Source organism: Tetrahymena thermophila (genome assembly GCF_000189635.1).
Source record: "Tetrahymena thermophila SB210 genomic scaffold scf_8254691, whole genome shotgun sequence".
NCBI classification, from domain to species: Eukaryota; Ciliophora; class Oligohymenophorea; order Hymenostomatida; family Tetrahymenidae; genus Tetrahymena; species Tetrahymena thermophila.
The window spans coordinates 1-13,268 of NW_002476457.1; the positions used below are offsets into that span (position 1 = coordinate 1).

The 13,268-nt window shown below is 21.2% G+C and overlaps 4 protein-coding genes across 4 annotated transcripts; 2 read left to right on the forward strand and 2 right to left on the reverse strand. All coding sequences in view use genetic code 6, as the record gives it.

Annotated features, from left to right (window-relative positions):
* Positions 1-110: 110 nt before the first annotated feature.
* On the forward strand, positions 111-555 carry TTHERM_000319917 (hypothetical protein; the record flags this gene model as incomplete). Its single annotated transcript, XM_012796840.1, has 2 exons — positions 111-181; positions 435-555. The coding sequence occupies 2 exons, from the start codon at positions 111-113 to the stop codon at positions 553-555; spliced, it is 192 nt and encodes a 63-aa protein (XP_012652294.1).
* Positions 556-4,707: 4,152 nt separating this feature from the next.
* Positions 4,708-5,403, forward strand: TTHERM_000319918 (transmembrane protein, putative; the record flags this gene model as incomplete). The annotated part of the gene is made up of 1 exon (XM_012796841.1): positions 4,708-5,403. The coding sequence occupies one exon, from the start codon at positions 4,708-4,710 to the stop codon at positions 5,401-5,403; it is 696 nt and encodes a 231-aa protein (XP_012652295.1).
* Positions 5,404-7,041: 1,638 nt separating this feature from the next.
* TTHERM_000319919 (hypothetical protein) lies at positions 7,042-7,596 on the reverse strand (the record flags this gene model as incomplete). Its single annotated transcript, XM_012796842.1, has 1 exon — positions 7,042-7,596. One exon carries the CDS (start codon positions 7,594-7,596, stop codon positions 7,042-7,044), a length of 555 nt encoding a protein of 184 aa, XP_012652296.1.
* Positions 7,597-9,765: 2,169 nt separating this feature from the next.
* On the reverse strand, positions 9,766-13,138 carry TTHERM_00319920 (transmembrane protein, putative; the record flags this gene model as incomplete). Its single annotated transcript, XM_001012894.3, has 4 exons — positions 9,766-9,787; positions 9,856-11,815; positions 12,178-12,399; positions 12,451-13,138. 4 exons carry the CDS (start codon positions 13,136-13,138, stop codon positions 9,766-9,768), a joined length of 2,892 nt encoding a protein of 963 aa, XP_001012894.3.
* Between the last annotated feature and the right edge of the window lie 130 nt (positions 13,139-13,268).

Sequence of the window (13,268 nt, forward strand, 5' to 3'; positions counted from 1 at the left end):
ATTAATTAATCTTATTATTTCATATTTTTTCTTCATTTTTTATTTCTAATTAACTATTTAATGATATATTTTTTCTTCAATATTTAAAAAGTAACAATTAAATTGGTGCAATGGGTGCATCAGGCTTAGGTTCTGGTTTAGCAAATTGCATTAATCTCTCAAATTTGACACTTTATCTTAGGTAAAAACAGTTTATTTGTTTTGGATTGTGATATTTTAAATTATAAAAACTAATTAAAAACAATAAAGCTCTTTTTTCTTTTTCTTTTTATTGTGCTTGCTTTTTTTTTGTTCTTTCTTTGTTAATTTAGCTCATCATTTTATTTTCAACTTTTGCTTTTATTATTAATTAATTAATTATTTCATATTTTTTCTTCATTTTTTATTTCTAATTAACTATTTAATGATATATTTTTTCTTCAATATTTAAAAAGTAGCAATTAAATTGGTGATGAAGGTGCATCAGGCTTAGGTTCTGGTTTAGCAAATTGCATTAATCTCTCAAATTTGACACTTAACCTTTTGTAAAAACAGTTTATTTGTTTTGGATTGTGATATTTTAAATTATAAAAACTAATTAAAAACAATAAAGCTCTTTTTTCTTTTTCTTTTTATTGTGCTTGCTTTTTTTTTGTTCTTTCTTTGTTAATTTAGCTCATCATTTTATTTTCAACTTTTGCTTTTATTATTAATTAATTAATCTTATTATTTCATATTTTTTCTTCATTTTTTATTTCTAATTAACTATTTAATGATATATTTTTTCTTCAATATTTAAAAAGTCTGAATAAAATTGGTGATGAAGGTGCATCAGGCTTAGGTTCTGGTTTAGCAAATTGCATTAATCTCTCAAATTTGACACTTGATCTTAGGTAAAAACAGTTTATTTGTTTTGGATTGTGATATTTTAAATTATAAAAACTAATTAAAAACAATAAAGCTTTTTGAATTTATTTGATAGCTTTTATTTGATTTATTTTTTTATCTTTTTTATTCCGCACTAATATTATTTTATTTATTAATTTAAAGAATAATTTTTAATTTAAAAGTTTATTCTATTTTAATATTTATTTAAAATTTACACAAATTTATTATAAAAGTTTTAGCTCAATGAATGAATCATAAAAATTCAAAGTATTAAGCAAGTATCTTAAATCAAAAAGATTAGTTGTCTTTAATTTTTAATGATAAACAACTGGTGAAAAAAGGATGAATAAATATAAAATGTTAGAATAATATTATATATTTTATTATTTAATATTTTGAAAAAGTGTTTTTAACCTTAAATATAAATAGATAGATATATTGATTTTATTATTGATTTTATATTTATATTTATCATTCATATTTTTGTAAGTAAATAAAAAAATTAAAAAATTAAATTTACTTAAATAAATTAAATCCTCTTAAGCAAACTCACCGGTTTCTCGAAAAACAATCAAATAATTTGAAACTTTTAGTGTTATATTAAATCTTATTAAATTATATAAATGATAAGCTTTTATATGCCAGTTATATTTTAATCTTAAATATTATTCATCAATCTTATTTCTATCCTTTTTTTATTTATCATGATTAATTTATTAGATACCATGATTTAAATAAAATCTCATGGAGAAATTAAATTTTACTTTTTATTTTAATTTTTGTGGTAAAGTTATTTTATTTTAATATTATAATTTAATTAATTAACAGATTTCCATAAAAAGTGAGGGTAAATAAGAAATTTTTTATTTTTTTTTATCTTAGTTATTATTTGTTATTAGAAGGGAACTAACTATTTTTTCGAATAAAATCTTCACTTTTCAATAATTAAGACATATTTTTAAGTTCTTTAAATAGTTATTATTTTTAAGACTGAATTTGAATGAAAAATAATTTTTTATATTTCCATTACGAAAACTCAACTTCGATTTTGAATTATCTTAATTTTTGGTTGCTTTGTTCTAAAACTCTTTATTTATAAGAAAGAGATTTTAAATTAGTTATTATGTTTAATTTTTTTTGCATTATAAGTAAATATGTACAACAGCAGTAATTATTTTATGAATTTTATAATTAAATTAAATTTAATATCCATAGAATTAACATATTTTTTATTCTTAAATAGATTTTCAGCATTTTTTGTAACAAAATTCTTTTGTAAAATAAAAATAATTTAAAATATTTAGCAAAACCCTTCAATTACTTCAAGTAGATTTTTTTGCAAACAAATTTTGTAAGACAGATACAACTTGAAATATCATTTAAAATAGATGAAAATTTATACTTATCAAACAAAAATTAACTAAAAAAGTATGTTTTAACAAATAAATATTTGAAAGATTAAATTAAAAACATATTTATGAATAATTATTTGCTTCTTTTCGAAAACATATTTTTATTAGTTTAAAAATAGTTTTGTGAATTTAAATTTAATCCTTAAAATTTATTTAAAAAAACAATTTTTTACAGAAAATTAAATTGACGCATTAGCTATTACATAAATCTTAAACATATTTATTAAAAAGCAAATAGATTTTTATTTATATTGATGATTTTTAAATTTATTCCATCCTATTTAAAGCAATATTTTAAATCAGATATTACATTAATATACAAAGGTAATCAGAAATTCAGTCATAAATAAGTTAAAAATTAATTAAATTAATTTTTTTTAATTTAATTATTAAATTCAAAAAAAATTCTAATAAGATTTAAAACAAAAGAGAATACAAAAAATGATGATTGGATCAAAAATATTCTTTATTATGTAAGTTCTACTAAGCATATAAATTGCTTTTACCTTTACTTAGCACCAATGCAGACATGATTAAGATGAAAAAATTTTGTAAATGTAACTTTCTATTTAAAAAAATTTTAAATAAAATAAATAAATTTGGCAAAATGATAAAAACAGAATTTTAGAAATAATTAATTTATAGCCAATTCAAATATCTAGTGACTTTAGCCAGTTTGAATAATAAAATGGAGACATAACAAATAATTAGAAAGATTATTTGATTTCTGTCTCAAACACTGTTATTAAATTTGTTTAGAATTTTATTAAGGTGCAGCCTAACCTTATGAATAATATTTTTGATCCTGAACAGTCTTCAGATGGTACCTGTCTTGGGTTTTAAGTGCCTATCTAAGACTAAATTGACGGGATTCCGAACTCTGACCTACACTTATATTTTGTATACGTTAATAATTCTACTTTAAGATATCTTGCAAGTGCTGGTTTCTGCAATTTGCAAGAGACATATAACTATATAAGACCAAGCTTTGGACTAGTTGAATTTAATATTGCTAATTTAGTCAATGAAGGATTTAATTTGTAGTAGTACCAAAAAGATGTCTAAATTACTTTGCATGAAATAATACATGTGCTAGGGTTTTCTTATCCTGCAATAATAAACTGGTACAACAAAACTTCGCACTCTTTATTAGGATAAGATGCAGCTAGTAGTTATATTACTAATTAAATTTTAAGATAATTTCCTACAAATATTTTAGGATCTCCTAATGTTTAAGCAACAGCCAGAAAGTATTACGATTGTCCTACTTTAATGGGTTAATAGCTAGAAAATTAAGTATTTTAATTTCGAATAGCAATTTTTATAAGAAACTAAATTGGAGTTTTAATTTTTTTAAAAGGGAAGTACTGGTTCAATAAACTCTCATTGGGAAAGAACAGTAATAAGAACAGAATTGATGACAGCATCTATGTTAACAGAAGGATTACATTTAACAGTTTTTACTGTTGCGCTTTTAAAAGACACTGGTTATTGGGATGATGTAAATGAAAACTTAACTCATTCAATATTTTGGGGATAGGGTAAAGGATGCGATTTTTTCTTAAATGCATGTCAAAGTAGTACTTAAAAATATTAAGAATTTGCAATTTAAAATAGTTTTGCATGCTCATTTTGGGGCGATGGATAAGGCTATAGTTCTAATTAAGATCCATTTGGAGATTTTTGTTATTATATTGAAATTTAAGAGGATCAATTATGTGATGACATCAATAATTAATACCAACTTACACTCCCTGCCTCACTTTATGCTGATACACTTAATGATTTTTCATATAATTCGAAATGCTTTGTTTCTAATATTTAAAACCCCTATTCACTAAACACATATTAAAATTAATTACTAAGATGCCATTTTACTTAATGTACACCTGATTAAACTCAAATTACATTAACCTTCTCTTAAATATAGAATTTTTCAGTAACTTGTTCAATTAACGACTAAGGTAAATAAGTAGACGCAGTTTATAATCAAATTATTCTTGGGTAAATTACTTGTCCTTAAGATATCAAAAAATTTTGTCAAAATAAGCAATGTGCTAATTTTTGTGCATACAATGGAATTTGTATTAAAGGGATGTGTTTATGTAATTAAGGATTCGGTGGAATCGATTGCAGTATTAAATGTGTAGGCTATATAGATTCTAGTGGGTTATGCGTTGATAAGTGTTCACCTAATACATTTGCAAACTTAGATAACGTAATTAATTATTTTAAGATTCTATCATCATTTATGATTTGATATTTTTCCTAAAATTTATTTTTCAAATTTTTTTAATTTAAAAAATGTATTTAGCTTTAAATAAAAATATTTATTACAGTAGTATTAAAGTGTTTAGTTTTTACTAATTTAGCTTATATTTTAAAAATATTTTGAATATAAATTAGGTGTGCAGATAAACTTGCCCTGATGGAACTTATCCTGATTAAAATGAGCTAGTATGCTAATAATGTGATTTCTCTTGTTCAAAATGCTTAGGTCCTAACAAAAACTAATGTACTAGTTGCTAATTTTTAACTTATTTATTTCAAAACACTTGTGTACTTACTTGCCCTTAGAAAACATTTGCTGATGAGCAATCTAAAATGTGCTAACCCTGTCCTTAAGGGTGCAGCTTATGCAATAGTGCTAATTTTTGTAGTTAATGTGATATTGGATTTAATAAATTAGGAAATATCTGCATAAGTACAAATTGCACTTATCCTTGTGCAACATGTAGCTCTGGTCCCTAGAATTGTTAGAGTTGCTTAGATAACCTATATTTTTTTAAGAATAATTGTTTTTCTAATTGTCCAATAGGCTTTTTTAAAAACAATTCAACTCTATCTTGCTCTAGTTGTTCTGTTGGATGTATTTCTTGTTTAGATGCGTCTACATGTATTAAATGTGACACTTAAAACAATTATAGACTATAAGGAAGTAGCTGCACACAATGCATTTTTCCTTGTGCGACCTGCTCATAAAATGACTTAACTTATTGTTTGTCATGTGAAAATAATAATTATTTATTTAATAACACTTGCACAGAAGCTTGCCCAAGTAATTTTTATAAAGGAAATAATTTGGTTTGTTCTTAATGCTAAAGTGGATGTTAAACATGTTTGAATTTTAACCAATGCATAGACTGCTTACAAGATTATTAACTTTATTCTTAGAACTACAATCAAATTTGTATAAATTCGAATGACTGTTAATATCCTTGCTCTAGTTGTGCTAATTAATAGCCAAATGCTTGCATTTCTTGTAATCCAAATTATTTTTTATATAATTTTACTTGTTTAAAAACGTGCAACTAAGGATTCTACGCAGAAGACTCTACTAAATAATGCATTTAGTGTTCTCCTAATTGCAGTACATGTTAAGGTTCCCCGAGTAATTGCACATCTTGTGATTATAGCAGTGTAAGTCAAATATTATTTTAATTAATTATATCTTAAATTTTTTAAAATTAAAGTACCTCTTAGAGAACTAATGTTACTCAAAGTGTCCTTCTGGATATACTTACTCTAATTATCTTTGTATCCTAACAAGATCTCTAAAAATTAAATTTATTATTTATTTAGTCATTCTAAATATTTTATTTTGAGCCTGTTTTCAAAATATTATTAAGTAAATAATTGAAGTTTCACTAAATAAATATGAAATATCTTTTAATTTGTAAAAAAGTTTGATCCATTTAATACTATGATGGAAAATAATTAAATTATTTGTTTTATAACTAAAAATAGTTTGGTAATAATTTATAAATATTAATAAATAAATTAGGGCAATACATTTCATAATTTAGATTTTAAATTCTTATTCATTTATTTTTTTTGTAATAATATAAAATTAATTTTAAACATTAAAACTACACTTAGAGAATGGATAATTGGTGATTCAGGATAGTATAGTCTTATATATATTGTCAATTATTTATATAAATCTATCTAAACAATATAAAAAGGATTAGTATTTAAATATAAAATTTATTTAAAAAAAACCAAAATTTTAATTTTAATTGTCTTTTAATTTTTTTTTTTGTGTTTTAAAATGTACTGATTTATGTGAGTATCTTTCTGGATTTTGTCTAAAATTTACTTATATAAATTGATATTATTATTAAGTGAATTGCATAAATAGTTATAAAATCTAAATATAAAATTAACAAATGATATATTAATTTTAGTTAAAATAATTTCATATTATTTTGTATATATAGTATGTTTTAAAAAAACAAAATATTTTTCTTATTAAATCTGTTATGTGTTATTTAACTTTCTATATTATTTTTAACATCAGAATTTATCTTTTTTAAATTTCTGATTAAATTTCAAAAATAAATAGAAAGATAAGATAAAGATTCAAATAACACATATAAATTGATTTAGTTTTAATGGACTAAATTCAAACAAATTAGGGATTTATGTGCCTCCTTCATCCATGTAATGAAGTAATTTATTTGCAAGTAAATGAGATTTGCTAGGATCAAATAGCTTTCTATTGCGAAACCTGTATCAGTAGCGATTATGATTTTAAACCTTCAAATTGTATCAGAATTAAGCAATTATTAGAATCTTCATAAGATCAAATTATTTTTAGTTGGCCGCCTTTAAACGATAGAAATCTATAAAAGAAAGTTAATGATTTCTAAATAACTTAGAGCGAATATGCTCAATAAATGCAGATGAAAATTATAGCAGACTTTGATGAATTGAAATAGTAGATTTTATAAAAATTAAAAGATTTAGAAAAATAGGCTCTTCAATAAGTAGAAAAGGTTTATTCCTTTGAGAGTTAGATAATATAAAAGTATAAAGAAGTATCGCAAATTGATTATCTAAAAAAAATTCTTTAAGATTATATCAATTATAAAGGTGAAATGAAAAATTGGCTCAAATAATTTATTAAATATTATTAATAACAAAAGGATAACCATTCAAGAATATTTTAATAGTTATTTGATTAATAAGCTATAGAAATAAATAAATTAAGTGACAGCAATTTTTAAGAAATGAAAGAAAAAATTGTTGATTTTTTAGATAAAATTTAATACTTCAAATAAAATGTTTAACAAGTCTCAATAAAAAAAAGTTTATTGCCTGAAATTTAGTTTATAAAATCAACTTATGCAGAGTAATTTAATGAATTAAATATATGTAAAGACTCTTTTCTAAATGCAGTTATATTTTAGCAAGATTTCAAATTCAATTAAAACACAAGTGAGTAATATTATTCTAATTTTATTCTAGATCCAAATAAAAAGTACTCTTTTTAATTCAGGAGTGTAAATAAATAATTGCAAGAATATTAGGGCATATTTATTATTGGTTTAGTGAGAGATGAATTTAAAAATACACAATAATTTACTAATGATAATTTGTGTTGTGGAATTTTATTTAGTAATAACTAAATATACCTAGATTCATATACCAACGGAATTAGCTAAATTGTAAAAGGTGATTTCGACTTCTTAAGTAGCTAAACATAATTTTAGTTTGTTGTTCAATAAAGCCAAAACATTCTTTATATTACTGATCTTCCTGAAAATAAACACAAAGCTATTCTCATGGATCAATATTAAATTAACTTATAAACCTATTAGAATCTTAGATTGTGTATAAAATTATATGATAATATTTCAATAGTATTAACTTCAGCAATAGTTGAATGAATTACTTTAACATCATTTATTATATTAAAATTCTTGTAGGTTTTATTTATGAATCGTTATTATTATTGATTATTAAATTATTTATTTATTTTCAACATTTTTATTAATTTAAGCAAAAAAAATGAATTTAAAATTGTATTTATTTATAAGAAATAAAAAAAAATAACATTAAATGAAATTATATAATTTGATTTGTATTTTTTGATAATTAAATTATAAAATAATTTTTGTCTCAATTAATAATTTACCAACATTTATTAAAATATAAAAGATTATTTATTCAATTTTTCAAAATATTTGTTAGCTTAATATAAAATAAATAAAGATAATATTAATTTAATCAAAAAATAAAGAAATGAACAAAGGATTGTGCTTATAAAAAAAAATAACATTAAATCAAATTAATTTGATTTGTATTTTTGATAATTAAATTGTTAAATAATTTTTTATCCCAATTAATAATTTACAAACATTTATTAAAATATAAAAAAGGATTTATTGAATTTTTAAGTTAGTTCAATATTAAATTAATAATAAATATAAAATTAATTCAAACAAACAAAAAATGAATTTAAAATTGTATTTATTTAAGTAAGAAAAATAACATTGAACGAAATTGTTTAATTTGATTTGTATTTTTTTAATTAAATTATTAAATAATTTTTGTCTCAATTAATAATTTACAAAACATTTATTAAAATATAAAAGATTATTTATTCAATTTTTAAAAATATTTATTTGTTTAATATAAATTATTAATAAAGATAATATTAATTTAATCAAAGAAATGAACTCAAAATTGTATTTATATAAGAAAGAAAAATAACATTTAATGAAATTATATAATTTTTATAAGTATTTTTTGATAATTAAATTATTAAATAATTTTATCTCAATTAATAATTTACAAACATTTATTAAAATATAAAAAAGGATTTATTGAATTTTTAAGTTAGCTCAATATTAAATTAATAATAAAGATAAAATTAATTCAAACAAACAAAAAATGAATTTAAAATTGTATTTATTTAAGTAAGAAAAATAACATTAAATGAAAGTGTTTAATTTGATTTGTATTTTTTTAATTAAATTATTAAATAATTTTTGTCTCAATTAATAATTTACAAAACATTTATTAAAACGTAAAAGCTACTTTCTTTATTCAATTTTTTAGAATATTTGTTGATCTATTTTAGATATATTTTAAGAAAAATGGATTTTCATATAACAGGTTTATGTGGAAAAGAGTGAAAATATTTTTGACCTTAGAAAATTAATTATCTAAATATTTATATAAGTAAATCCATCCTACTCCAAAAGTAAGCAAAATTATTAACATTTGAAAGTAAAATAGTAAGGTAAACTAAGACTAAATATTTTCATTAAAATCTAATGACTAATTATTTTAAAATATCCTCACTGCATTAACTGTATCAACTATCATTTTATAGAATGTATTTAGTTATATTATTGAATATTTTCCAATAAAATTAATAAATGCACTATCAAAATTATCTTGAGGGGTTTAATAAACGTCATTTAAAATATTGAAAGTTTCAAAAGCTGTTTTAAAGGAAAGGATTAAGCCTCTTTAAAGAATTCCATTTAATAAAGAGCTGCATTAGTCATATGTAATATTTAAACTGAAATAATTAGGATACTTTTGTCTAACATAGCAGATGTCACCATTCATAATATTTCTATATATCTAATCAAACCTTTGCTAATTATACCTTTTTATGTCTATTTGATTTTACAAATCTAATAATTTTTATACTTTTGCTTCATTTTATTGAGTAATGTTTTATAAATAGTCAAAGTAGTAGCTCTCTGTAGCTGTATAATTATATATTGCAAACATGTAAATGTTTGAATAATGAGCTGAAAGATTTTCAATCATTTACCCATTAATGTCAATAAGAAAAATTCTTTCGTTTACCATAGTGTTTGCTTCTTTAAGGTAAGGCTACGATATTATGATATTTAAAACAGGCTATATTAAGAGGACTACAAAAGCTAAAATTCCAGAAAGGACAATCAACCAATTTATTTTTTATAGAGAATTGAATGATGCTATAGATCTGTTTCTTTTATTAGGAAGCCTAATTATGAATTTGTTTTACAATTTTTATTTAATATTATTTGGTGAAGCTTCATTTGATAAATATTCTTGCACGTCATTCAACTCTTCCATTTGTTCAATAATATTTCTCAATTAAATATTTTTATTTTTGAGTGTTCCTGAACCATTCTTTGAGTTATTTAAATGATTTTAATCTTCTTGAATTACTTCCAATTTTAACAAACTTAGCTCAATTATTTAAATGTATTTTTCAAGGTTTTTAGGTTAGAATGAACCAGTTAGTTTGAGTATATTTTCTTTTGATCTCTCAATAAATAAACTCAAAACAATAATTATTATACATAAAATGAAATTAGTAGCAAAAAAAATAATTAATATCTATTTTTGAATATTTTCTATATTATCAAATTATATTTGAATCACTTCCTCTACAATCTTCTATAAATTCTTCATTTTTTCACTGAAAAGAGTCAAATTTTCCCAAATGAAGTTATCTTCTGTAGAAGTAAATTAAATTATATACTAAACGATAGCATAAAAATACTCCATAATAGTGTACTAAAGATTCTAAGACATAACTGAACTTGTTATGTCACTATCAGGAAACTTAACTGTAAACTTAGTTACATTGAATTTCTAATCAAAAAGTTTTTCTTTGATTTGTTCTTATCTTGATTTAATTACTAAATTTTTAAAATTTGATCTATAATCTTCTCTTGCTTTACTAAATTCTAACTAATTTATAATATTGTTTTCCACATCAATTTCATCTTGCGAGCCAAAGTGATATTTAGTTGAAAAAATAATGCTTTAATAATTAGATAAAGCTAGAACTTGCACGACATCTACATACAAATATTATGCTTCATCAATCTAAGTAAAAGAGCTTTGATAATTTTATAAGCTATCAATAATAATTTTTTCCATAAAAAAACAAATCAAACTCAATACTAAAAAAGAAATGACACCCAAATAGATCATTACATTTTATCCTCCATTCAATTTATTGTTTTTTATTTTTTTTATTATTTGACGCTTGATAAGTTCTTATGAGCTAAATTTACTAGAATTTACACTAGCAATTTCATTTATTTGATCTTCTTTTAAATTTTCATCTTCACTTTAATTTCTTCTCTTCAATTTCTATTTGTTACTTGATTGATTTAAACGATCTTGATTGTTGCTATTCATAAAAGAGGAATTATCTTCTAGACAGTTAAATAAAGTTTAAATTTAAGTTTTATCAGTTCCTGAGTAATTTTACTTTTACGTCATATCAATTCTATCAGGAATTTATTTATTTTCAAATGTATTTTATTTATCAGCATTTTTTCGATGATATGTTTATAAAATATTTAGCTTCTTTGGACTTTCTAAATTGTTTTATGAACAAAAATTGCGATCTGATAAATTTGCAAAAACACTTTAAAAGTTTTCCTAGAAATCACTTCTTGAATTATTTTAATCAAAAAGTCTTTAGCTTTCGTAAGCATTCTTAGTTGATGATAAATCTATTGTACAACTTTCTATATTTTGCAATTAAATTAAAGAAAACTTTGATGTTTCTTTCTTGTTATTCCTTTAAAAGTTATTGTAAAATAAATTAATTTATTCTTATGAATCTTCCAAATTGTATTCTTAGATCTTTATTTTATCCTTGTCTTCATAATTTAAAAATGAATTATTATTTTTTTTTTAATCAATAATTTTCATTTTATTTATTTCATTAATTATTTAAATTTTCTTTGCTTCATCTTCTTCTTTTTCATATGAATGTATTTCTATAAAATTAATATTTTAGTTAATTTCAGTCTATATTCTACCTACTATGAAATATATTAAAAAAAATCTATCTTTTAAGCTATATTTATTCATTCTATTTGTATTGATCGAAGTTTAAGTTGTACTATTTTTTTATTTTTGAGAAATTTAGTAATTTTATTTTTAAATTAAAAGAGGACAACAAAATTGTGTTTGGTAGCATCCCCCTTAGATTATGCTATCTATCTATGGGATGATTTAATTGACTTAAATTTCAAAATCTATTTAAAAATTAAAACATATTTTAAAATTTTGTAAATTCAAAGATATTTTTTTAATAAAAAAATTTCAGAATATTTGATTAGAAATTAATTAATATTACCTTGTTAGTTAAATTTAGTTGTTTAAAACAAATCTACAAAAATTTTCTTTGAAAAATCAGTGATGGTACCATCATCAGTGAAAAGAATGTATTGTTTCTTTTATTTTATTTTTTAAATGAGAGCACAAACTCCGAAATCATCTTCAAGATGATCAAATTTAAGCTTTATAGTGAGTGGAAAAACAAAACCCTTTTCATCAACGCCAAAAGAAAATCTTTCTCCTTTAAAAAAATGATCTTTAAAATAAGAATAAATAAAATATTAAAAATTACTTTATTATTATAACTTGATTGGATTATATTTGATACAGTAGTCTATTATTTCACTGTGTGTTTCTTTGATAATTCTTGGAAGTATAATGCTTAAAGGTTTTCCTGTTACTTAATTATTACTGTATTTAAAAATGCTTTAAAATTTAGCAGACACTTTATTTATTTTATAGTTACTATCAATCAAAGAACAATAAACCATGCATGAATTTTCATCAAAAAAATCATTTTAACCAAGTAATTATGAATAATTTTTGTGTATTGATGCTTTTTATTTAACTAAAGAAAGAGCATGTTATTAGAAATTAGATACTTTTCTATTTTGTATGTCAAGCACTTATACAAAAATCGAAGTTAAATATTGTAGATCTATATTATATGGATTAATTTAGAAAAGATTGATTATGGTTTATTCTACTTCTAGTAAGCTTGAGTGTAACGCGACAGATCTAATTTATATTTAATTTAAATTTATATAGTCACTTTACAAGTAGTCATAGAAAATCCCTGTGGCTATAAGCTAATTTTTGAGCTTCTATTTAAGAGTAGCCATCTACTCATCAAATAAAATAACTCCAATTAACATGGAATTTTTATTCAATTATTATTTTTATCCTTAATTATTTTCATCAAGCTTAGCATTTATTTTATCTTTTAGTCTGTAAAAATAAAATTTCTGGAGCCAATTCATTTTTGAATGGTAAATTGAGTAAAGTTTGTTTATTTCAATATTGATTTTTATAGGATCATTAAGAACTTCAAAGACAAAATGGATCAAATAAAATTATAAAGAAATTATTTATGAAGTTGATAATTTTTTT